Below are 27,603 nucleotides of genomic sequence, written 5' to 3' on the forward strand. Positions count from 1 at the left end.
AGTAAGTTCAGACATTAATCTTAAAATTGCTAAAAAAAGAAAAATGGTCAGCCACTGAAAACTCGGTTGTCGTCTAATTTACATGAGGACGAGAGAACGGATTTACATCGTAATGTAAATTAATCTAGTGTATATGGAACGGAAACCAAACCAATGAAAGTGTGGAATATATAATTACTTAAATCATCTGGTTTCAGTCAGAAAGTGGCTGCCGAACTGGCGTCGAGCCCCACATATGTCCTTTATTCAAATAGGAAAGTAATTTGCTCTGTTATAATTTAATGCCGCTTCAATAAAGCCTATAGCAGCAAAAAATTGCATTCCAACACGTTTTCTGCTGAATTCATCCTACATAACACATGCGACTGTAATGGTAATGGTTGTGGTATGGGTTTTATAATATATCAGACTCTGTGAAATCCAGTTTTAATTCTCATAATCCAATTATGAGACTAGGAGTATCAAACTTTGATTTCACTCATTGATTTCAATCTTATCAGTTAGTATTAAAGATATCAAGGTTATGTTTTCACATAATGACCTTTACATTGTGTAGGATGCTGAGTTTTCCTAAGGAGGCTTGCATACACGTGACGTACACGAGGTAATCTTGATGTAATTGTCCCGTAGTGCCAAGACACCTCAGCAGCTCCGCTCTTTCCAAATAACCACAAATCTTTTGTTACGCCTTAAAGATGAAGCAAACCAAGATGATGGGAGAATTTCGGTTCTTCTGATAAGACAGAAGGTCTGCCTACATACGTGGATACAAAGAGAGCACTCAGAAGAGGAAGTTATGACTGAAAGACCTTATCTGAACAACGCCTAACGCCCCCTCTTAACCGTCCACACAGACGACCTGACGGCGACTGGTACATGGGCGTAAACATAAAATTAAAAGACTGAGAGACTGTCAAGTCCCTCAAAACAGAAAGAACGCTCTTCTCATGAAAACCCCATAAAAACGGGTCGGCACACCAGCGCATTGGCAAGGGATCACTGAATTATTACTGTTTGCTGAATAAATCAAGTGTCATCTTCGATTGCACAAAAGATAATCTTTACTTTTTAAAAAGCCGATCTGACCTGGATCGTGCTCAAACACAGCATTAAATGCAAATGTGGCCCTAAACTCTGAAGGATTTATTGCAAAACAAACACGGAAAAATCAGACAATGCAAAAGTATCTTCAACTTGAATTCACCCTTCAGGGAGGGCGTAAATCTGCCCCGAGTCAGCCGTCAGCCATCGGCAGATCATGATGGGAATTCAAAGGCGTTCGGTGAATTCCCGAAACGTCGGCTTGTGGTGGTCTGGTCCGGGCAAGCTAATCAAAGAGGGTTGGGTTATCACTGTGATAATGGACTGTTGAAGGAACATTTCAACAACGGTTAACGTCGGATTCAAAGGCTAGAAACAACACAGGGTTTTGAGGGCACGGGAGATAACCTTGCACTTGTAGGGCGGGACATGTACACCAGAAGAGGCGATAGGTGTGGTGGATTAGATCAATCTGGCTCTTCGACCACGATATCTTAAAAGCATTTGCTGAAGTGGCAGGTGTATACAGAAAATAAAAACAGATTTTCTTTAACAAAACACCGTCCGCAAGTTTTGAGTGAGGCCGCATATTGAAAAAAGTGGATATATATGGTGTAACATTTTCAGAATAATTTGCTTCATTACACTTCAAAAATTGACTTTCTTACATAGTATTGTCGTCTTGTTTTTTAGTACAAATATTTACAAATTCTTAAATTAAGATGCATTTTCTTAATGAATAATATGACCTAAGAAAAATAAGTCTAGTTTTTAAACAAAATAAAAAAAACACAATTTAAGTGAATTCAATAAAATTGGCCAATGGGGTGAATTTTTTTTCAATTGAGAAAAAAGTAACCCCATTTTTTGCTAGTTTTAAGCACAAATTTACTTTTATATTATATTGTTTTTGTATAAAACTACATTTATTTTCTTAGGTCACTTTGCTTATCAAGAAAATGCATCTTGATTTAACCATTGTGCATTGTTCCAATTCACTACCCTTTCGTGCCAAAAAAGGCCACTACATTAAACGGCTGTTTAATGTAGTGTATCAGATGAATATTTTTTTCAATTTTTTGGGCATACATCTGTTAATCATCCTCAGTACTGATCAAAACTACCAAATGTTTACAAAAACTGCATGATTTTAACTCTTCAATTGCCAAGTTCATAAGTGATGTCACTGATTTAAGGGGGAAAAAAAAAACACAAAATGATTTTCAGTATAAAAAGTGATTGTGGACTGGATTTTCCACCCCACCTTTTTCACAGTCTTGGACATGTAAAAGATAAGTAAAAACATTGCCAATGGGGTAAGCAAAAAATCTTGAACATTTTTATTAAACACTATATTCAAGAAGAATTTGCTTACCCCATTGGCAGATTTTTGCTAGTTTTAAGCACAAATTTACTTAAATATTATATTGTTATTGTATAAAAACTACATTTGTTTTCTTTGGTCATTTTGCTTATCAAGAAAATGCATCTTGATTTAACCCGTGTGCATTGTTCCAATTCACTACCCTTTCGTGCCAAAAAGGCCACTAAATTAAACGGCTGTAAAAATGTATCAGATGAATATTTTTTTTTTTTTGGCATACATCTGTTAATCATCCTCAGTACTGATCAAAACTACAAAATGTTTACAAAAACTGCATGATTTTAACTCTTTAATTGACAAGTTCATAAGTGATGTCACTGATTTGAGGGAAAAAAAACACGAAATGATTTTCAGAATAAAAAGTGATTGTCTGCTGGATTTTTTCACCTTTTTCACAGTCTTGGACATGTAAAAGATTAGGAAAAACATTGCCAATGGGGTAAGCAAAAAATATTTAACACAATGCTTACCCCATTGGCAGATGTTTTTTGGCAAAATCACTTTAATTTGATATTTTTGGTCTAAAAACTAGACTTATTTTCTTGTGTCGTTTTGCTCATCAAGAAAAAGCATCTTAATTTAAGAATTTTTTGATTTTCACCAAAAACAAGACAAAAATACTAAGATTTTTTTTTCTTGAAAATCATTTTTTGCAGTACAGCATCAAACATGGTTTGTGGACATTTTTGCCCCCATTGCCTTATATAATAACAACATTTTTTGATCGCAGAGCCACAAAAGGGTAATACATTTACTCATGGTATATTGTTGAGTTTTTAAAAAAAAATTGAAGCATTTTCTTAAAATATGTGTAACTATAAGATTTTTCACCAAAAATCATTCTACTTGCAAAAACGCAGAAAAAATTTTGGCCTAATTAAGACTAGAAAAAACCCAAAATGGCCCCAACAACACATAAGGGTTAATAATTTTTAGATATTTGTACTAAAAACGAGACAAAAATACTAGCTAAGAAAGTCATTTTTTGCAGTGTGGCAAATAATATTTTTATGATGGACATAAAACAGCATTTGGCTTTGTTATTAACACTATAAATATTCAACAAGTGGCATAAACCAGTGTCAAAATGGCTTGTGTGCCAACCATCAGGTTATGAATCAAAACAAAATAAAATCTTGAATTCTTGAAATCTTGAATAAAATTTCTTATACAAAACTGGCATCCACTTCTGAAGTCGATTTTTGATCAAGAAGTACGGTTTGAAAGTCAAGTTTACCTTCAAAAGCATATTGGTATATCCAAATGTCTATTTATACTTGTTGAGTTTTTGAAAAAAAATTGAAGCATTTTCTTAAAATATGTGTAACTATAAGATTTTTCACCAAAAATCATTCTACTTGCAAAAACACAGAAAAAATTGTGGCCTAATTAAGACTAGAAAAACCCCAAAATAGCCCCAAAAACACATAAGGGTTAATAATTTTTAGATATTTGTACAAAAAACGAGACAAAAATACTAGCTAAGAAAGTCATTTTTTGCAGTGTGGCAAATAATATTTTTATGATGGACATAAAACAGCATTTGGCTTTGTTATTAACACTATAAATAATCAACAAGTGGCATAAACCACTGTCAAAATGGCTTGTGTGCCAACCATCAGGTTATGAATCAAAACAAAATAAAATCTTGAATTCTTGAAATCTTGAATAAACTTTCTTGTACAAAACTGGCATCCACTTCTGAAGTCGATTTTTGATCAAGAAGTACGGTTTGAAAGTCAAGTTTACCTTCAAAAGCATATTGGTATATCCAAATGTCTATTTATACTTGTTGAGTTTTTGAAAAAAAATTGAAGCATTTTCTTAAAATATGTGTAACTATAAGATTTTTCACCAAAAATCATTCTACTTGCAAAAACACAGAAAAAATTGTGGCCTAATTAAGACTAGAAAAAACCCAAAATGGCCCCAACAACACATAAGGGTTAATAATTTTTAGATATTTGTACTAAAAACGAGACAAAAATACTAGCTAAGAAAGTCATTTTTTGCAGTGTGGCAAATAATATTTTTATGATGGACATAAAACAGCATTTGGCTTTGTTATTAACACTATAAATATTCAACAAGTGGCATAAACCAGTGTCAAAATGGCTTGTGTGCCAACCATCAGGTTATGAATCAAAACAAAATAAAATCTTGAATTCTTGAAATCTTGAATAAAATTTCTTATACAAAACTGGCATCCACTTCTGAAGTCGATTTTTGATCAAGAAGTACAGTTTGAAAGTCAAGTTTATCTTCAAAAGCATATTGGTATATCCAAATGTCTATTTATTTTTACCACTGCCATTACATTAGTATAAAAATATTGCATTAATCAAAAAGACACATAAACTGCTAATGGAATATTGGTGAATATTAACCAACAGCCTGCAAACCCTAAACTCAACTATAAAAGCTAAGCTGTTTCAGAGAAATGATTACAATGTTAAACTGATATATTGGGCACAATAAGAGCACATATGTGCATTAAGAAAGTAAACATTTTGACTTTAAACAATATTCAAAATGAATTGGTCATCACTCAAAAGGCTTTATGCCCCCCTTGAGTACAAACAAACTTCATATCATCTACGACTGTGCATATCTCACGCTCTGAATGGTTTTTAGGGTGAGGGGTCTGAATAATCTCCATGTGGAAAGAACAAATATCCACCAGTGTTTTTTTTTCTTTACGAGCTGCATTATTTCTCAGACGCACGCATGTAAACATAAGCTGGCGTGTCGGCACTGAAACAGAGTGCATTATGGGACAGCCCTGGGTCAGCCGCCGCCTTTGTCTTTTGCCAGTGCTTACATTAGTCTGAAAGAGTCAAATATTCCCCGCTCCGGTCTTCATTTATCCTGTATGAGCACTGCAGGGATATATACCAGGGCCACTGCAACTGGTGAATATCTGACTGGAGTGGGGTCATGTTTTCTAGCTGTTTATGTCATTTCATTTAGTTTAATAATGTTGAAGTACTTGTTTGTACAGGTAGATGGATTGAACAAGGAGAAAATTACTCATCACTCACATAAAAAATTTAAACAAAAAACAAACCAAAATAATTTTTAAATATACACTGAAAAAAATTATTTTCAAGAAAAAATTATTAGTATTTTTGTTTTGTTTTCAGTAAAAAATATCTAAAAATTCTTAAATTAAGATGCTTTTTCTTGATGAGCAAAACGACCCAAGAAAATAAGTCTAGTTTTTAGACCAAAAACATCAAATTTAAGTGATTTTGTGCATATAACAAGCAAAAAAAATCTGCCAATGGGGTATGCAAATTTTTCTTGATTTCTTCTTGAATTTATTGTTTGAGAAAAATTTTCAAGATTTTTTTGCTTACCCCATTGGCAGATTTTTTTGCTTGTTTTATGCACAAAATCACTTAAATTTGAATTTTTCATCTGAAAACTAGAACTTTTTTCTTGGGTCGTTTTGCTTATCAAGAAAAAGCATCTTAATTTAAGAACTTGTAGATATTTTTACTTAAAAAACAAGACAAAAATGTAAGGATTTTTTTGCTTGAAAATCATTTTTTACAGTGTAAAAAACTTTGTTAATCAAATTATTAAACAAAATAATCAATAATGAATCAACTATATTTAATAAAATTTAAATTGAAGATTTAGATGGAATCCGTAATGTTTGCCTCTCTATCGCCATCTCTGCTTGAAACATAAAATTGCACATTACTTTACGCATCTTTAAAGGAAAACACCACCGTTTTTCAATATTTTACTATGTTCTTACCTCAACTTAGACGCATTAATACATACCTATCTTAACTCAATGCGTGCACCCAATCCCTGCACAGCACGTCGTGAATGCGCTAGCATCCAGCCCAGCCCCATTCATTCCCCAGGATCCAAACATGGATGAATTTAGAAGCCATCAAACACGTGTTGCAAACTAAGTGCTCTTCCGCCATACAACATGGTTCTTATTTTTATCCGCTTAAAAAAATCGTCACATTTTATTTTGTCCCACCACACTTACTCGTGTAACTACTCATGTAACAGTCTTTAAATAGGGAAAACTTGGAAGTGTTTAAATTAATTCCTGTTTGGATCCTAAGGAATGAATGGGGCTAAGCTAAATGCTAACACATTCACGACGCGCTGTACAAATATTAAGTGCACGCATTGAATAAAGATCGGCATGTATTCATTCGTCTAAGTTGAGGTAAGAACATAGTAAAATATTGAAAAACGGGTGTTTTTCTTTAAGTGTATTGAAAAACAACTGACATTTCCCGGGAACGCGATAATACAGCTCAACATAAAAATAAATAATTTTATCATTGCAAATTGTGGTAACAATTCATAACGTTTTGAAAACTTTTAAACTATTTTCCATGTATTATTTGCTTTAATTTTTATTTACTTGCTTAGTAACTTCAAAAATAATTTTTATCCAAATTTAATTGATTCCATTTTTTTTTTATTATAAAACTAATACATTGACAATACATATATGTGACCCAATATGGCTGCAGATCTAGATGTATACCTACAGATAATGTTGATATTGTTGCATTAGGTTAACGGTATATTAACGGAGGCGGCAGAAAGATACAAGCTCAACCGTAGGGGTGAGTAACAAGCATCCACAGACAAGACGACTAATGTAAGATGATGACTACTCACAATTCTTCGCATCAACTTGCGATAACTGCACAAATTTAGAAGGTGCATCCAACAAATCGATTGATCGCTTTATATTTATATGAAATCCCTGTGAAACCATGTCTGTTTTTCAACTTTCAACCTCATAGACCTGGCAGTATCTGTGCGTATTCAATAATAAACCCTGACGTGCAGCCAAGCGGCGACATAAAAAGGCAGCTTGGAACCTAGAGGAAAGTCGCAAGTTTAAAGACTCTCCGACCCGGCGTTTCAAATTAGCAAAGTGGGCCGGGACGATATGAATATTCACCAGGCGTTATTCCCAGCTTGCTCGTCGTTTAATTCCCCCGGTTCAGCACAAAGCCCAATCATCTGTCACGCCTCCCCTAATTCAATCATCAACCCTCATTCAATTATCCAATATAATATGCAAATCAGTCCAACAATGGCCAACAAATGCTAATTACCTACATCAAAATAATTAAATTAGACGGCTGCGGCGCACAAGGACCGAAGCGTCGTAAAAACAGAAGCCCGTTTTTTTAATTAAGAGCAAAAATGTTTTAAATTAGAAGCCCATAAATTGTGAGCACACTGACCTTTCCCTTCCCATCCCCCTGGGGGACATTAAGCCATCATGGGGCGAGGTTTCGCGTGATGCACGAATAACTAAAACCCGACCAAGTGTGGCTGTGGCGAAGTCACACTTGCCATGCAGTCGGCGAGTTCCAGGTAAACAGAGCATGCAACGAGTATCAGAGAATCCCACTTTTCATGCCAGGCTGATCTGTGATCCCGCAGGTTCAACTTGGCCCCCTTCCCCCCCCGAACCATGAGCAGGCCCCACTGCCAGGCGCAGGATAACCATGGCAGAAGACTGCAAGGAAGAGAGCCAACAGAGGTGGCAAAGTCGCTGCATTATTCAACAGCTTCCTTTTGTTGCTATTGTGTCGGTTGTTTGTCAAGGAAAAGTACACCTGCTCTTGATCTAATGATGACCAAACACAATACTCGCTACCGTGATGCAGACAACAGTATCCTTTTGCAACTCCAAAGACAGACAACAGAAATACTGTACCACATTCACAAATAGCTATTTTAATTTTTAAAATAATTTTTATTTAAAAACGCGTTTAGCAACTCTAGTCGTGTCTGCCAAAAACATAAAAGTATAAAATCTCATTACCGGAACTATTTAATTTCTAATTCCCACCACCCTTAAAAGCTCATTGGGAAAAATTGGAATTAAATATAGTTAATAACGAACATATTGCAATAAAAAATGCATTATTACATATTCATGATGCCTCATTATTACATATTTATATGGCACACACTGACATGTATATAACAGAACTAATAATGAATGTAAACTCACCTGATTGTCTGGGTGGTTAACCGTGAAGTAACCCACACAGATGATAAGTTCATGGAGAAGATCTTCAGAGCTGTGTTGAGAGCAGAACCAAAGTAGAGAGCTCACAATGTGTCTGTAGGCCAGAGAGAGACCCTCCGCTCCTAAAACAGACTGAATACAACATAGACAAGATTAGTAAAGTATATAGAGTAAATGTAACCGTTTAAAATAATGTACATACTGTTGCTTTCACAGTGGGGGTGCAAGTGCCACCATAAATGGGTTATAAAGTTCTAATTTCGCATTTACAACTTAATGTATATTTCAACTGAAAGGCGGGCATGTGAGTTTGGACCAGTATTATGTTCAGACAGTCGGAAAATATCACAAAAAGTATTTTCGTAAACAATTTTACACAAGCATTGACTCCTCCCACTTGACCACTGTGATGTCACAGAAAAACACAAACGTAAAGGATTATTTCATTTTCTTAAAAAAATCCATATAATTTACTCACCACCATGTCATCCAAAAATGTGATGTCTTTCTTTGTTCAGTTGAGAAGAAATTATGTTTTTTGAGGAAAACATTCCAGGATTTTTCTCATTTTAATAGACTTTAATGGACCCCAATACTTAACAGTTTTAATGCAGTTTAAAATTGCAGTTTCAAAATATTCTTAATGATCTCAAACGAGGCATAAGGGTCTTATCTAGCATAACGATTGTCATTTTTGGCAAAAAAAATAAAAAATATGCACTTTTAAACCACAACTTCTTGTCTTCCTCCGGCCGTGTGACGCGCCAGCGCAACCTCACGTAATTGCGTAATGAAGTCGAAAGGTCACATGTTACATATATGAAACGCACATTTGCGGGCCATTTTAAACAATAAATTGACAAAGACATTAATTAGTATCATTCGACATACAACAACGTCGGAACGGTCCTCTTTCTCCACACTTGTAAACACTGGGGCGTAGTTTCGCATACGTCATCCGTGACCTTTTGACGTGATGACGTATTACGTGAGGTTGCACTGGCGCGTCACACGACTGGAGTAAGACGAGAAGTTGTGGTTTAAAAGTGCATATTTTTTATTTTTCTTGCCAAAAATGACAATCGTTACGCTAGATAAGACCCTTTGGGATCGTTAAGAGTCCTTTAAAACTGCAATTTTAAACTGCATTAAAACTGTTAAGTGTTGGGGTCCATTAAAATGAGAAAAATCCTGGAATATGTTCCTCAAAAAACTATTTCTTCTCGACTGAACAAAGAAAGACATCAACATTTTGGATGACATGGTGGTGAGTAAATTATCTGGATTTTTTTTAGAAAATGGACTAATCCTTTAAATAGTTAGTCTGCAGTCTTTACAGGTTACGCTATTTCTATGACTTGACAGTACCATATGAAACAATCATAGGCCACATCTTTCTTCCTGAGATACACGGCTTTAGGGGTGAACCGAAAATCGGCCGATGATGCTTGTAATGCTTCTCATTGAATTACGGTGAAATGCCGCTACATCCAAACGCCAGGGGGCGCTCTCGTGCAGAAACGCAATATGCGCTGCAGACGAAGAACCATACACGCATCTACAGGAAATGGCTTAAGGATATATTTATATTGCTGTTCTTCACACCTTTTCAGGTATTTTCATGATAATAAAGAATATGTATAATGATTATGTTTGACGAATGTTGCTTTTTCAAATGCATGTTATAAATTACTCAAACTAACAGTGATTTCAGATTGATAAGGTCTTACTGATCAAAAGCCATATTACATGAAATAGCTGTGAATAATATAGGCTGTGCGATTCAGAATAGTTATCGGCCACGTATTATTAGTGCATATCGGCATTTATCGGAGCACCCCTACACAGCATGAAAGTAGAAGGTGAAACTTGTGGAGCGCTCAAGAAGGTCGAACCGGCGCTGGAATCAGTAGTCCGACCGAAGGAACCCCCCAATTCCCTTAACGAAAGAGATGCTATCTGCTGGTCTACAGACAGTATTTATTAAACATGCCAACATGACTGAGCGCCTCGGGGTCAGCACTGAAACTACTGACATTTTCTGCTGGGTGGGAGAACGTACGGGATAGAGAGTCTAAACAACCACAAACAACAATACCTGAACATTTGAGCAGATGTGATCGGAGTAAGACATTAACACCACAGACACGATACATCTTGACTTATTTACCAGCGTAACGCACAACCAACAAGACTACATAGACACACAGTGTGTGTATCTAATCTGTATTGGTATCAGGGTTTCGGAAAAAAAACTTTTTGCAAAGGAATTGCATGGAGCTTGTGAGTTAATGAAAAAACAATTGAAGAGTTACGTTGCAAAACGTTGCGTTTTTTAATTGTTCAGAAATCTCGTTTTTTGGTTGTGCATTCCAATTAACATCAATTCAACTGCAGCTGGTTTGTTTTGATTTTAAACCTTCATAACTTAAAAAATACAGCTAAGTAGCACCATAAAACAAAATAATAACATAATAATAAACATGTTTTGACAAAAATGTAAAAAAACGGAGTTATCTCGTTTTGCAACCAAACTCTTCAATTACAATTAAATCATAAAATGTAAATAAATAATTTTTAAATAAAAAATCTAAGTAAAACAGTAAAAAAATATACATTTTATTGGTTTAATCTGCATTACACAACACTACAATATATCAGAAAACGTAAAAAAAACTGAGACAACTGAGATGAAGGTACAACAACGGGAAATAATAACTATGTAAAATACTACTGATAAAAACTTAAAAAACATTTACAGTATTTTTCATTCGTTTTAAAGTTAAACATGCAAATGTGCTATTCATTTATTAAACATCTCATGAGGTACTTAAATAAAGCAATAAAGCAAATCTCAGATACTAAGCAAGCATATATATGTACATTAATGCTTATACTCGCACATCCAGTTTGGTAACGGCTTAACCCACATGACACTTTAAGCAGTGGTCTTACTAGAATTTCAGCATACAAAAGTTGTACACAAACCCCTGCGAATTTGGGCGGCAACCAAACATGATATCACTCGCCAGAGCATTAAGGGGCTACACTACAATTTTCGTTCAAGTGACTTTCATTCATACTGGAAACGCAAGCTTGTGCAAAGATATTTTACAATTTGCTATGTACCAAAGTCTGGTGAACTCTGACCTGCAAATTCGTATCACGTCAAGATAAAGCAAAGATGGACAATGTGTTTTTTAACCAAAAACCATGCAAACACGTTGTATTATACCAAATACACAAAATAACGTTTTTTTTTAGCAATGAAATAGGTGCTCTTTAAGTTCATTTCTCCACACTTTATGGATTTTGACGTGCTTGCACTGTTAATATTGTTTTTGGTATTTTAAATCTTATTGTACAAAACAAGAATTTATGATACTGCTATTATCTGGGTTTCCTCCATCTTGGATTTTCTGAAAAGGTCACGCAATGATGCATCAATCGGTCACACGTCTTCACATTATACAAATCCACAGGTCAGAGATCACCAAACCTGAACTTTGGGATGCATATGAAAGGAAGTCAGTGGAAACTGTGGCAGTCAATTATGAGTTGTATCATGCTGATAAATTGTCCAGATGTATGGTTAGTATCTATTTTGTTGTGTTGATCTAGACTATTAGTTATGGAGTAGAAAATTATTTATCAAATGTCTTAAAGGCGGAGTCCACGATGTTTGAAAAACGCTTTGGAAAAGGAGACGGGCCGACTACCAAAACACACTTATAGCCAATCAAATCAAATCAAATGCCGGGTTGCGGATGTGTGGGGCGGGTCTATCAACAGAAGGTCCAGATTCTATTGGGGTAGGGGCGTGTTTGTTTAGGTGTTTTCAAATATCAACATTGCCTTTCAAACATCATGGACTTTAAACTTTAATAAACACAAATTTACCATAATCAGAAGCTTTGGACTATAGCACACAAGTCATATGGACAATTTTATGGTACTTTTTACCCCTTTAAAAGCTTGAACGCTCCCGGACGTCATCTACTATAAATGCATGACACAGTACAACCAATACATCATAGTTTTGTGGACCACAGAAAGACTATATATATTTAATATTCAGTTTGGGCTAAACACTCATAATACTGACTTCCCAGCTGTTTTAAATAGTGAAGTTGGGGCGAGAAACCAAAAAAGGAGTAAGAACGAGAGGCAGTTTGTAATTCACATGGTTAGCATCCTCCCCGTTCACACCTAGGTGTTTACATGATGATTTAAGCTTTCTGATATGATTTTTTTACTCTCTACCACATTGGCTGAACTACAACTGGGGTCTGTGTGCTTTATGCAGCTCTCCATTCACATTATTCACCCAGAGCTTTCAACGTGGCCGGCTGGAGGTCAAAGGTCAGGTGTGTTTACATCCTCGGGGTCAACTTTGTTCTGTCCAGAAACCCTGATATCCTACTAGTGGCTTTGAGGACATCTTGAGGAAACCCTAGTTGGACCATTAGTTTTGAGGGTTATGGCTTTAATGATGGACCAAAAGCTACGACTGTGAACTTTTTATTCATCCGAATGGCCGTATGAAGGATGTGGGTGACTTATCTACAGTTAACTAAAGCAAAATTCAGTGGTCTGGCTGCTTTAATGTTCTCTTGTTCGGAGGAAAAAACAAGCCGTGCAGCATAGCTTCAAGCAGACATGGTGGCTGCTGAGATTTTAACTACTTTAACAGGACAAGCAGCATACCACAACAGAGATGGGCAATGATGTCACGCGCAAGCATCTTCCCTCAAAGCTCGGGAATCAAAGGAGGCAGGATATCACAGATTGTAAACAGGACCAGAGCACAGTAAGGTCACTTGTCCATGAAGCACAAATTCCCAGGCGCTGCTGTTCTTTTCAAACGACAAACATGGCTTTCTTGATACTATAAACCACTTGAAAAATAATTTTTCTTTTTATATATAGGAGCTCGAACAGCAAGTTTACCCAGAAACAGAGTCAAGTTTTAATAGGTGTGGCACTGTTTTTATGGGCACCGTAAAAATACATTTCTTTCATAATAAACAGTGTGATATTAGGTTGTGCGGTTTAAGAGAGTTGAGTCATGGATACGCACTTGTCAGGCATGGGAAAAAGGCCAAAATTACGCCCCGGGCCGTGTAAATTCATGCCATGGCCCACGTCATAAGTGAAAGGCCTCTAACGTACACACATCATCACATTTCGAAAAACAATACCTGAAAGGCTGAGAGGTCCAGCAGGGCAAAGGTGTTGAGGAAGCGCAGCCCCTGGAGGGCCACTTGGATGACAGAGGGGCTATAAGGTCCCTGGGGGCCCTCGGGTCCACCTGAGAGGGGTTCAGGTGGGGCACTGTGCAGGAGGATGCAGTACAGCATGTGAAGGACACCCACCAGGTCGGTGCTCTGCAGGAGGGCCGACAAGCCGGTGGGATCTTGACGTTTGTTGTCGAAGACACTCAGGGAACTGGGAAAGAGAAATTACATTGAATTACACCGTGGTAATTTTAAATGACAGAGGAAACCGGTGTGACAAAAATAGACTGACTCTTAATGGAAAACAGTACTGCAAAATCTACACTTTTAAAAATAAAGGTGCTTAACAATACTGTATGGTTCTGTTTTAATCCCTTATACTAGAATGGTGAGGTCGAGTGCATTGCATAATGGGATACAACATTTCACCCATTTCTGCTTGCGCAGATATAAACCCTAACTTACACAAACAAAACCAAATCACACGTAAAAACACAAGACCACTTTGTTAAAAAGGTAATAAGCTCTCAACTATGACTGACATTGCAGGACTTAGAAAGCAAATCGGGCTCAGAAATATTATTCTATTAGCATGGCCGTAGATGTTCCTCGTTGTATCAGGCGTAACAGGCCAGTCAAATAAGGTTCCTCAGGTTTATACACCTTTCAATCTGAATCACCGGCCTTTCAAACAAATTCAGAAGTGCAAAGGGCTGTACTGTAGCGTGCAAGACTGGAGCCGGGGCTCAAGGCAAGGCCCCGGGAGGTGGGGATCAGAATCTGAACCCGAGGTGGTACCGGTTGCTTGCTTTAGCCACACAGACCAAAGAACCAAGATGTAGTGAGTGTGGAACGTCAGGTCCCGGCGGCTTCTAGATTTACTGGCTAGACCAGAGCATGTCCGTTCTGATATAAATAATGAAGGCAGGCCCCATCTGTGAAGCATGCCTATGGGGTAGACGGGCTTAACTGGTAACATTCAGCACTGCCTGAGCCAGGAATGAAAGCTCAGACACAGTGAGGGTGGCTGTAGTCAGATATACGAGGAGAGATAAGAGAGACTTTACACTTCTGAGCCCGGGAGTTCACAGACAGAGAATGGGGGAGAAAAAAAATGGCAAAAAAGACATGAGAGATATATGGAATGAATCTATAGTGCGCTGAGTAGTAAAAAAAGACATACAGTAGTTGCCAAACATGATTATCAAACTCTTTATTAAAATATTTAATTAAAAATGCATACAAAATCGCGATACATAGTTTCTAACATATTTTGCATTAATAAAAAAAGATTTATTTATGCATCGCGGTTTTGTACGCATTTTTAATAAAATATTTAAATAAACAGTTTGATTATTTATCTACAGTACTGTGCATTCCCACCAGCCGTGGTAGAGATGGCAAAAACACGCAATTCGCACATAGTTGGATGCCTTAAAGTTTGAGTTCACTCGCTTCATTCGCGCGAGAAAGCCGCACGTGAAATTCTAGTCATTAGAGATATTCACGTCATGGGAGGGGCTTCTGCGACTCCGTTGAGAATCCACCACTCTGCTCGCTTTCTGTAAGCACGTCACTACTACAGCAAGGTCCTGATTGGTTAACGCGGCGCAGAAATCCACAGAAGTTCAGATTTTTCAATTCTCCTGTTTCTTGCAGCAACGCGCCATTCCCACCACGCTTACCGTGTGTACCGCGCCGCAGGATGCCTAATCGGGTCTTTGCATTGACTTAACATGTAAATCACTCGTGCTTGCTGCATCTACCGCATCTGGTGTAAACCCGGCATTAGGCCGCCACCACCACCAGACTTGTTTTAGAAGTTTTAATGTCCATCCATATTTATTTTTCAATTTATTTTATTAAGATACAAACAGAAAATACAGGAAATATTTACAAAAAAATAAAATATAAAATTTTCAGGACTAAATGTCTTCTTTAGGCATCGTCACTGTTTAGAGTGACCTCTCATGGCACTAAACACATCTTGAGCGTTTTTGAGCAGAATGAAGTAAAAAGACTAATTTCTTCAAAATTTGAAATGACGATTTAATTTTATTTAGGTTTAAGAGATCCTGCAGTTTCCTGCTATTTCTGAAGTGTAAGGGGAGTTTACCCTAAAAACTTGAAACATCAGTTTACATTTCATCAGTTATACAGTTTTTAATACTATAAATTTGCCACGGTAGAGGTGGCAAAAACGCGCTATTCGCCACACGTGAAATTCTAGTCATTCGAGACATTCACACGGAAATTTGCGTCATGGGAGGGGCTTCTGCGACTCCGTTGAGACTCCACCACTCCGCTCGTTTCCTGTAATCACGTCACTACTACAGCAAGGTCCTGATTGGTTAACGCGGCACGGAAATCCACTGAAGTTCAGATTTTTCAATTCTTGCGTTTCCTGCAGCAACGTTCAATTCGCGCGAAACGCGCCATTTGGGTAGCGCCATACACGCCAGGTGTGTACCGCGCCGCAGGATGCCTAATTGCATTTTTGCATTGACTTAACATGTAAATCACTTGCCTTGCCGCGTCTACCGTGTCTGGTGTAAACCCTGCATTAGGCCGCCACCACCACCAGACTTGTTGTTTTAGAAGTTTTAATGTCCATCCATATTTATTTTTTAATCTATTTTATATTAGGATAAAAACAGAAAATACAGGAAATATGTACAAAAAAATAAAATATAAACTTTTCAGGACTAAATGTCTTCTTTAGGCATCGTCACTGTTTAGAGTGACCTCTCTTGGCGCTAAACGCATCTTGAGCGTTTTTGAGCAGAATGAAGTAAAAAGAAAATTTGAAATTAGGATTTAATTTTATTTAGGTTTAAGAGATCCTGCAGTTTCCTGCGATTGCTCAAGTGTAAGGGGAGCTGACACTAAATACTTGACACATCAGTTTACATTTTTATACAGTTTTTAATACTATACACACATTTCCTGTATTTTCTGGATGTATTAAAGAGAAAAAATTATATATGATCACTATAACACTGGAAAAACAACAAATCTAATTGTGGCATGGTGGCCCAAGACTTTTGCACAGTACTGTATAATTATTAGTAGATGCGCTATACTTTTATTATTAAGTGACCAATATTTTAAGATTCATTTGTCCTCTCTAAACTGTTGCTATGTCCTGCTGGTGTATCACAACACTACGGAAACGAAGCATCAATGTATAGACATGCACAGAATACAGAGGCTATGTAAGGACAGTGTAGTATGGCAAAGCAATGACTAATCAAGTAGATCTTGGGGAAGTCGAGCCTCCAAGCAACGAGGCTGACCTTCCAAACATCACATACTCCAATAACCATACTGGAACGGCAAAGGGAAGCCTTGGAACTCAGACAACCATCTGTCAGCCAATAGCACTGGCTCCACAACTATGCAAACTCGCCTTACTCTCTGGCCGTTTTGTGTTCCAGCACATTTAATTAAGTCCCATTTTACCAGATTTACAGCAGTGTGTTTGTGTGTCTTAGTCAGGACAACACCCTTCAGATTAACAGGATTGGTAACTTCATACCCCAGCACTACACATTGAAATGGCCGAGCAGAAGCAGCCCCTGAAGGCTGATCTGAGGCAAGATCTTCTCCTGCCAACAACAGCAATGGTCTTGGTTCGAGATTCAGCTGCTGATCTCTAAACAGCACAAAAGGGGTAAGATCGACAGGGTGTCACATTGCAGATGAGGATAGATCTGAACACTACACCAAGTGCACTGGAGGGGAAACAGACCTTTAGGTAAAGACGAAGGGGGGAACGGAGTGTCTTATTGTGGGGGGGACATCAACCGGAATTAGTATCTAGTATATTCAGCTGATCCTGGTCCTGCTCTCATCGTTCAAGTTTAACCTTAACCACCGAAAGAGAATCCACAGAACTGTTCTGAGTGAAGAGGAAAAGGGCATCCGCCGACAGTCATGATCAACCTCTACTGGAGGAAACAAAGACTCGGTTCTCACAGAGTGACTGTGCATGACGTACTTCACATCTCCTGACCCTGAAACAGGAGACAGCGGAGTTTGATGAAAGTGAAAGCCATGACAGAGGCAATTCAAGTCTACCCACTGACCCTAAATCAGCATCATCAGATTAATTCATGCTTACAGCTAAACCTGTGGAAATGCTGTTAGTGCCTGCTCAATTTAGAGCGGAGGAAAAGATAAATATATTTGGAGCTTTGATTTGCCGTGAAACTACTTCCTTGAAGGGGCAGAGAAATTTAATGAGTCAAGTAAAAAAATCGGTTTCTGAATTAGTCAAGGTCTTCAAAACCCAGTTGGAGTTGTGACACAGCAGTTAGCACATGCGTCCACACTACAGTCATGGTGATTGTGGTGACGCAGTTTCGGATGCGGTCTGCTGAATTTTCCGAGCCCATTTCAATTCTCGCCCTCAACTCTCGTAAAAATTACAGACATAAATTTAACCTGCTTTTTATTTTTATTGTGAGCTAATTTTTGTTTTCTTATTTAAAGGGACACTCGACTTTTTTTGAAAATATGTAAATTTTCCCGCTCCCCTAGAGTTAAACATTTGATTTTTAAATTTGGTTTTGGAATCCATTCAGCCAATCTCCGGGTCTGGCGGTACCACTTTTGGCATGGCTTGGCACGGTCCACTGAATTTGATTGGACGATTGGCATCGCGCTAAAAATAACCAGCGTCTAAATATTTTTTCAATTTAAAACTTTTGTAGTTACATTGTGTACTAAGACCGGAACTATACTCTCATTCTGGTGTAATAATCGAGGACTTTGCTGCCGTACCATGGCTGCAGCAGGTGCAATGATATTACGCAGCGCCCGAAAGTAGTCCCCTTGGTAACTTTCAATAGCAGGGGACTATTTTCTGGCACTGCGTAATATCATTGCGCCTCCTGCAGCCATGGTACGGCAGCAAAGTCCTTGATTGAGTATAGTTCCTAGCCACATCGGCCTAGAAAATCGCAACTTTTAGTTTTCCGTCGGTCTTAGTATACAATGTAATTACAGAAGGATCAAGTTTTAAATAGGAAAAATATCGAAACTCTTTGGTTATTTTTAGCACGATGCTAATGGTCTAATCAGATTCAATTAGTTGTGCTAAGCTTTGCTAAAAGCTGGGGATCAGCTGAATGGATTTCAAAACCATAAGACTCAAATGTTTAACTCGAGGGGAGCTGGAAAATGAGCATATTTTCAAAAAAAGTGGAATGTCCCTTTAAAGAAAAAACATGCTTTATCCTGTACCCTATTTATGGAAAGTACGACACATTTACAGACGCTCTCTAAATCTTAGATTTATCAGAGAGTGTCCTAATCCATAGTATATTTAGAAAATATAATACACAGAAGAATCATTATCTTAGCACATGCCCTCCACGAGGAGATCTTATTGGCTGTTGATGACTCGGGACTTCGGTATTCAACCCCACCACAATGGCACTTGATGTGAAAAAACACAAAGCCCACACCGTGAGAATAAAACTCAGGGTGCGGCAATTGCCAAACAGCACAGCCAGTCAGAAACGTCCAAGACGGGGACAAGTACCGGGTTCTTTGCATTGTGATTGGTCAGATGGCCCTACAAGTGGTGATTAGCTGGATGGCTGGATTCGGGGAGACGCTGAGGTTACAATGAGCAGGACAATTAGAGACATGAACTATTGGCACCAAAGTTTCTCACAGATATTTAGTGATACAACCCAAAGGATGTTGAGAGAGAGAGACGCTAGTGTTGAACAGCTGGGTGATGTCACAGCATGCAACAGCTGGAAGAGGACATATCTGGCCACCATACCGCCTGAGGAGGGTTTCAATAAAGAAACTCTATAAGTGGATTTCTTTGTCCATGTAAAAACCAAGTGATATGAATGTGTGGACAAAAAGACATTTACAAGAAATTTCACGATCAAAAAGATTATGTTATCGTAACCACAGTTAAAATACATTATTGCGATAATCAGCAATTGTCCCTTACCACTCAAAAAGCATTATAAGCATTTACGTTCATGTATTGTAACATTGTCATGTATTGCACGCAATATTAACAAATTCAACAGCGTGAATAAAACTACAGAACACGAATCGCGCTCCATGGCGGTGATCAGTCTTGTCTACAAGTCAGGGTCAAAGATCACGGGTGGGATATCACAAGCTGTGACTGTGTGGTTAGCCTCTGTCAGCAGTTGTGCATGCACAAATGCACTCGGCCACACACACACACTTGGGTGGTACGCAGGCAGGAGCTTACAGTGCAAAGAGACAGGGCTCCAGGGCCATAAGATGACTATCAGCACAGGCTCTGCAGCATTGCAGCGTCAGACGCTGGGAAATGAGTCGATAATTGATGGGTCTGTACCTCCACAGGCAACTCAGCAACTACAGTGGCCTTCACCTTTTCATTAAGATAGGAACGAGAGTATTTGCTTGTTTGAAGAGGTTTAGAAAGAGTAGGATTGTACTTGGGTGGTGGTACCATGGTACAGTGATGGCACCAGAAGCAAAAACATGGTACATTATAATATTTGGCAGTCCTGTTTTTACATGCATGTAGTGACTGTGTAATCACTAGGTATCAGCCTTGAACTTAACCCATTTTAAGTACATGTAGTTACTGGTATTTTGTTGGGTGAGCAAATTGTAAAAGTACTTTAAAGAATGTCAAAATATTACCATGGTACATGAGAAAATACCACAGTAATATTAAGTTGACAGAAGGAAAAATAAAATTAATATTTTTGAAGATTTACAGATTAAAAATATCACTCACCGACTAGTCACAGTAAAACACAGCTTACACATCCCATGAAGAAAAGCTGTGGCTTGTTCCAGAAAGGCGGCCATCTTGGGAATCTCATCAATTGGCCCTTGGACGGACAAGAAACAGCCGTACAGCTTGTCGATCAAGCCCATGTTCACCACATAGCTGAAGGAAATACACATCAAAACTATCATTAAAAAACACATAAAACATTCAGCTAATAAGATTGCTGACAACCACACAAGTCATGTTATTTTCTTTAAAATTTTGATGGGAATTCAGCTGTTCGCTCAGGTGTGGTGACCGACACTTGGCTCAAAACCTAGTAGGCTATTTTATTTAGCAAATTCATGTGGCACATAAACGGTGTTCTTCAGTATTTAGTTAAAGATGTATATACTACATATGAAGAGTTTCGTTGCAAAACGAGATAAATCCATTTTTTTACATTTTTGTCAAAACATGTTTATTATTATGTTATCATGTTATTATTTTGTTTTATGAAGCTACTTAGCTGTATTTTTTAAGTTATGAAGGTTTAAATCAAAACAAACCGACTGCAGTTGAATTCAAATGAATTGGAATGCACAACCAAAAAACGAGATTTCTGAACAATTAAAAAAACGGTGGTTATCTCGTTTTGCAACGAAACTCTTCATATGTATTGGTATTAAACCTGCTTTAAACTTTTTTACTGGGATTTTTGCAATGCATTCTGAAATTCATGAAAGAAAAAAATGAAATACTGCCGAAATTTGTTATCTTAAAGGAATTGGGTATACAAATACAACATTTCTCTTTAGATTTACTCACTCTCATGCCATCCCAGATGTATAACTTGCTAAGAAAAATGCTTCAAATTTGGGTGAACGGTTGCTTTAAAAGGCAACAAAAGGTTTGAAATCTTTTGGTACCATAGGCCTAATATGCGAGGGGGGGTACTGGTGGGACATGCCCCCACCACTTTATGCCAAAGTTAATTTTGTCCCAACCATCTATTGGATTTTTTTTTTAATTAATTATTGTGGTAGAGGTGTGTACTAAGTGTAATGCACTGCAACATCGAAGTGGCCCTCCCCGAATTATTCTCCTGTTTCAACTCAATTTGGGAACCAATGGTATTAGAGCTGGAGTTGAAAATCGCAACAGAGAAACCAAAAGACGGACCTGGAGGGTGTATGCCCGCCCGCTTTGATGCCCACAATAAGTTATTACATAACTTATTTATTAAAGTATTAAAGAGCACCTATTTTATTGCTAAAACAAATGTATTTTATGTATTTGGTATAATACAATGTGTTCACGTGGTTTATAGTTAAAAAACAGATTTCCCCTGAAACTTCTTCCTGAAACTCACAGAATTTGTACAAAACTGTCCCTTACTGGGCATCTAATCTGTACGTTGTGATTGCCCTAAATACCTCTGACGTCAGCTGGAAAACTTGACGCTCCTTACCATGTTTAAGAGATTGGTGCACAATGCAATGCTAACAGAAGATAACTCACAGGCTGTGAGTCCAAAGTGGGAGGAATTATGATAATGTCGGTCTTGTATACAATAGTAAACTGTTGCCTACAATTCGTGTGTTTGTCGTAGTCCAAGAAAAGAGATTTACGTTGGAGACGATAACTCGCGTCATAGTTTACTTTGGGGTATGTAACTTTTACATATTGTTAAATATGCTCGTGGTCATTTTGTCGATCCCATCCCCCTTTCTCCTTCCTGTACTTTCCTGTCATTTCCTTAATCACTGTCAAAAAAATAAAACTAAAAAAAGTTACTGTTTGGCACCGATTACATATCAGGGGAATCCCTTAAAAAAGACACCTTAAAATGCTGTCTAGGTAGGCAACTCACTAGGTTTTAGAACGGAGCTGCTGTCACAAGCAGCCTCTGCAATCCAAGACAGTCTTAGCTTGAAATCTGAGCTCTCATCAGAACCCTCTACTTCAGCCTATTACGTCCATATCTCTAATTTGTCTGGTCAAATGAAAGGTCTCATGACCGTGTCAGTCTCCACCCTCCTGGCTACAAATCAAGCCTAATTACAGTATTAGCGGACGGCTGTGTCTCCGTGTGCCAACACAGATCTGGAATGAAGGAAACCCCCCTTCTCCAGTACTCATCATAGCTCAGGTATCACCGCCCTCTCCAACCTACCACCCACCTCCGGCACTGCAGCAAAGCCCTTGACAGTCAATCACAGGACTTCCCAACAAAGATCGACGGGAGGCTCCAGCACAGCAAATTGCTGACTGCATCTTTCTTCAACACACTCTCTTGATTCGACCGCCCTCATACTTCCTTTTGTTACGGGTGTCACTCAAACAAGGTTGTGCTAAATACAGGTAATTACAGTTCTCTCCTTCGCCTAGGTTGGCCGTCAATGAAACTAAAGCCCCTTGTTATGGCTGTCTTCACATCTTGGGTTTGGCTGGAGCAGAAGAGGCTTTCCACAAGCCATGGTGCAGCCTATAAGACGCTCCAACCGGGTGACAAGAGTCACGACCGGGCTATCAAGCCAGTGGTCTAGCAGATCTGTATGTGACTCATTTAGAGAGCTCCCAACCTCCTACATTTTAAAACTACAACATAATGGCTTCTATTTTGGTCTTCATATCTGACAGATACTAAGACAAATGTGACTGTTTGTTGGTGCCGTTGCATAGGAGTTTGCCCTTTGTGGTCCAAAGATCTTGAGCCTTGGTGCTCATGTGGGTGATAAATGTTTGCATCTGGACTCATCTGTGTAATTTGGCTAGCAACTTACAGAAGATTTTTGGCAAGCATTTTCCTTTCCCTTCTGAAAAATAAGCCTGTTGCTATCCAAAGTAGCATGTTATAGTTGTGTTTTATTATGTGCATTAATATTATTTTTTCTACCGTCCCTGTCAGAACAGACCTGTGCTGTGACCATCGAAAAAGCCCACTGCTTTTATTTCTTTCTGTTCTCAGATTTCTTTCCCATTCATTTTTTTGTGATCCAGCCACTACATGGCCCATGTCTGTAGGGTCACTCTACGGTCACCGGACTGGGCTCGAGGACTGCTCGTGTCAAACAAATCATGGGAGGGAAGACCGAAGGATTGTGGGAAGCCTGGGATTCTTCGCAGGCTGGGCTGTCTGCCTTTCCTCAGAGAGCAGGACAAAGCCCACGCCGACTCTCTCCTCCGCACTGCCCTACTCTCATGCGGAGTTCAACTTCAACTTGTGGATTTCCAAAAATGAGTTTTGCTGAATGTGCGAAGGAGTTAACATTTTATTTAACGGTGTGGATATGCAGCTTCCAAGAGCATATTTCATCCAATAAAAGCTTAGAAAGTGTGATGTCATATTGGTAGTTTGTTCCCGGTCTGGGCGAACTGGATCTTCTCCAAAGGTCATTCCCTGTACAAGGCATCTCTTTCCAGGACTTGTGTAATTCTTGTGTAGTTCAAGTTGGAAAAAACAGGATTCGATAACAAAAGCCATATCTCACTTATATATGCGGTTAGTGTGAAACTGGCAATAGCGTCACACCAGATTTGCTTTCACCACGGCTTACTAAATGCTTATCTTTCTAATATTATGGGAAAATTTAATGTTTTTAATGTTTCTTCATGTGAACAAGCTAAAGGGTTGGAAAGAGTTGTGTGAAATGCAATGCTAGTAAATTAGGCACATTAAAATATCATATCATTTTAAAAAGTAATGGGCTATTGTATTACTCTGTAACACTTTAGACCTTAATATATTAATGTTAGTAATAAAATAACACGAAAGAACAATAAATAACTTTTTACAGCATTTTCACCCTTGTTAATGCTAACTACATTTACTATAACAGATTTATATACGAGTTACAAATAAAATACACAATGAACAATAATATATTAAAGGGGACATTTCACAAGACTTTTTTTAAAGTCTTTGGATTGGGTGGAAAACAGACCTGATGAGATCATGTACACGTGTATTGAAGTTCTCACTGGCGACCGGTTTGCTCTTGATATCCGGACTGCAAATTCGTGCATCTCCGTCGAAATTCGGCAGCCGCAGCTGGCCCAGGACTGTAGCGACCGTCTGCAGAAGAGCAGTCACCAAACCCTCATAGATCTGCTTATTCACGCTACGACCAAAGATGGTCTTGTCCTCATCCGGCACATACAGCTAAAAAAAAACAAGCATGGATGTATTACTCATCAATCTGCAAATGAAAAACATGCATACAGTAAGAAGAGCATCACTGTGAAGTCAGATCACTGTGAAGTCACTATCATGAAGTCTAGACATGTTAGAGATTTAAGGTTTCATCAACAGCTACAGATGCACGTCTTAATCTTCAACGACTCCCAACATGTCTACAAGTGTGTCAAACATGGGAAAGTAGATTCATGTTCAAACAACTGGAGGCAATTGACATAGCATTGTTACAGTACCGTACAAGTTACAGCAGTTTGTACCGATGTAAATCCATCTATTGATGCCGTTTACACGCGACAATATACTACACTGATTGAAATGAATTCGGAAAGGTCTAAAAATATCACGTTTTGAAAACGCTTGCTCAGCTTTCGAGGCTTAGATTGCTTCCTAGACCAATCTTGGCACTGATGGATATTTTAGTTCAGGCAACAATGGGTCTCAGTATCCGTCCCACAATAGACGGGGTCATTTAAACCTCAGTTTGCATTTTAAAGCGCATCCAACTAAGGCGGAGGGTGCGAATAAAAACGATCCTTCCTCTTTTGTTTCCACGCACACGCCATTAAACCTTGCTTTGAATCCTGATCCTCCGGTGCATAAACAACAACAAGGGCACTGCTCAATTATTCATCAGCCATGGGACATAAATTGGTAGTTACAACTTAAAGTGACATTGTTACTGGTTGTGTGCCAGTGGCGGGCATACAAGAAATCTCAAAGGTATTCACTTGTTGGCGAACGCTTCTTGTAGAGTTAGAAAAACTGTTTTTTTATTAAGGTAAAGCTAATGTTGGTTTGAAAGAAAAGCATCATGGGAAATGTAAACGATAGTGCAAGTACATGTAAAAATGTGCATTGCACTGTAATTTGTTATACATTTTCATATCTCAGCCAATCCCATAACCCTAAGCAGTGAAATTTAAACGAAACGGTCGGCATGTTTACAGCTACCTGAATAACAGGTATGAATAACAGGTTTGTTTTACGACCACCATTTTTATGTTTAAGTAAACATCTTTTCTGACAAGTTAACGTAATTTCTAACCACGCACGACTTGCCTAAAAATAATCTTGTAATTTTACCAAATATGACACATCTGCTACGTTTGCATTTTGCCATATAGAAAAATTCATGTGTCATATATAATGTTACATATTTGGAGACCAGTCAGATGTCATTAGTTAAAAAAAGAAAAAATACACACAGGTAAAGCCTATGTTGAAATGACAGATTTTAACCAAAGAGTAGGTTAGTTTGCTGAGAAAGCAGGCAAAGGCAGCTACATTCTCCACAAATCTAATTACAGAGAAGGGAGAGGTGGACGCCAGTGCTGGCCACACTGAAACACACACACATGCAGGTAAACCGCTACACACGCTACAAAAACAGCCCAAATCGTACTCTTTACTGACTTTTTCACTTCACTTAGGTGACTAATCTGTCCATTTATATCAATCACATGTCAGAAATCAGTGGGCTGACTGACTGCTGGCTTGTGTTTTGAAATAAAGCCCCTTGTACCCCTAAGGAAATATTACTTCTTTAAACTAGAACATATATTAAATGAGGCTTAATGATTTGCCAATCACACACACACACACACTAATCTAAGCCTTGTACAATATAAACATATATTCTGTTTCCAAAACCTACTGAGCTGCCTACTGTCTATATAAACAGCTGGCTCCTATAGATAGGCCGCAATGATGATGAGTGCTATAATATTGCTTATAAAACCAGGACATTTGGGCAGGACACATTATCCTTCTTTATTTAAATAGCTAAAAGGTTTAGTGAAGATGCTATGAACCATGATTTGCTATTTGTTAGATGGTGGCTTGTGGTACTACAGGTATTGGGGGATATTTTCATTTTAGGGAGCGTGTGATTTTCCAATAATCGATCTGTGGTACAGGATGTGTCATTCATGTTTTTGGTCCGTTGTCCAAAAAGATAAAAGGCTTTTAAATGCATGCAAACATTATTTCAAATACGTATTCTGTATTTATATTATTTCCCAAAATACATCTATAAACTATGTTAAAATATAACATCATCAAAACTCTCCAAAATTTGCAAAATCGTAAACTCTTGAGATTTTTGAGGTCTCACCCTGAAATGTGATTTAACAATAATTGAAAGAATTTCTATTTATTATCCAAAATAAAATTGTAGTTTTCTAATGAAAAAATATTATGTTGGCACAATTATTTTTGACTACAAATTTATTTTAAACATATAAACATACATTCAAGATTAAAAGATTTTTAAAAGCATGAAAAACATTTAATTCAAGTGTCTTAACTTTTAAACCAGTCCTTCCAGAAAGGGTTTTTTATTGTTGCGGGCAAAAATCTAAAATGCGATGGAATATGCGGGATATTTATGCAATTTTATGGGATGAAATTGCGGTAACTTGTCAAAATTGTGGGAACTTGCAAAAACTGCGTGAACTTGCAAAAACTGTTTGGAGCTTTTAATTTATGTTCACGTCGCATAATTACGTCACTGAGGTCTTACCCTGAAATGCGTTTTAACAATAATTGAAAAAAAATCGATTTATTATGGGCCCTTATTGGTCCAAAATACAATTTTTGTTTTCTAATGAAAAATTATTTTTAAACATATAAACATACATTTAAGATAAAAAACATTTTTAAAAGCATGCGAAACATTTCAGTCAAGTGTTCCTTAACTTTCAAACCAGTCCTTCCAGAAAAACGCAGTTTTTTGTGATTGTTGCAGGCAAACATTTTTCTTAAAAATGCGATGGAATATGCGGGATATTTATGCAATTTTATGCTATGAATTTGCGGGAACTTGGCAAAATTGTGTGACCTTGCAAAAACAGTTTGCAGCTTTTCACTGATGTCCACGTCCCGTAATTACGTCACTTCCTAACATTTCCATGACAAAAGGGGACATGGCTGCGCATGTGTGAAGTAAATCCAACATTT

At 37.8% G+C, this 27,603-nt stretch overlaps 1 protein-coding gene across 6 annotated transcripts in view; it reads right to left on the minus strand.

The window, feature by feature from the left end:
* scaper (S-phase cyclin A-associated protein in the ER) overlaps positions 1-27,603 on the minus strand; it is a 146,632-nt gene that overhangs the window by 10,077 nt on the left and 108,952 nt on the right. For all 6 annotated transcript variants that reach the window (XM_055191842.2, XM_055191840.2, XM_055191839.2 and 3 more), the window contains 4 exons: positions 24,392-24,609; positions 20,469-20,624; positions 13,664-13,910; positions 8,445-8,594 (listed from right to left, as the gene is read on the minus strand). In XM_055191842.2, coding sequence (XP_055047817.2) covers positions 8,445-8,594; positions 13,664-13,910; positions 20,469-20,624; positions 24,392-24,609 — 771 coding nt within the window. The remainder of the gene's footprint in view (positions 1-8,444; positions 8,595-13,663; positions 13,911-20,468; positions 20,625-24,391; positions 24,610-27,603) is intronic.

Source organism: Misgurnus anguillicaudatus, chromosome 6 (genome assembly GCF_027580225.2).
Source record: "Misgurnus anguillicaudatus chromosome 6, ASM2758022v2, whole genome shotgun sequence".
In the NCBI taxonomy this organism is placed as follows: Eukaryota; Metazoa; Chordata; class Actinopteri; order Cypriniformes; family Cobitidae; genus Misgurnus; species Misgurnus anguillicaudatus.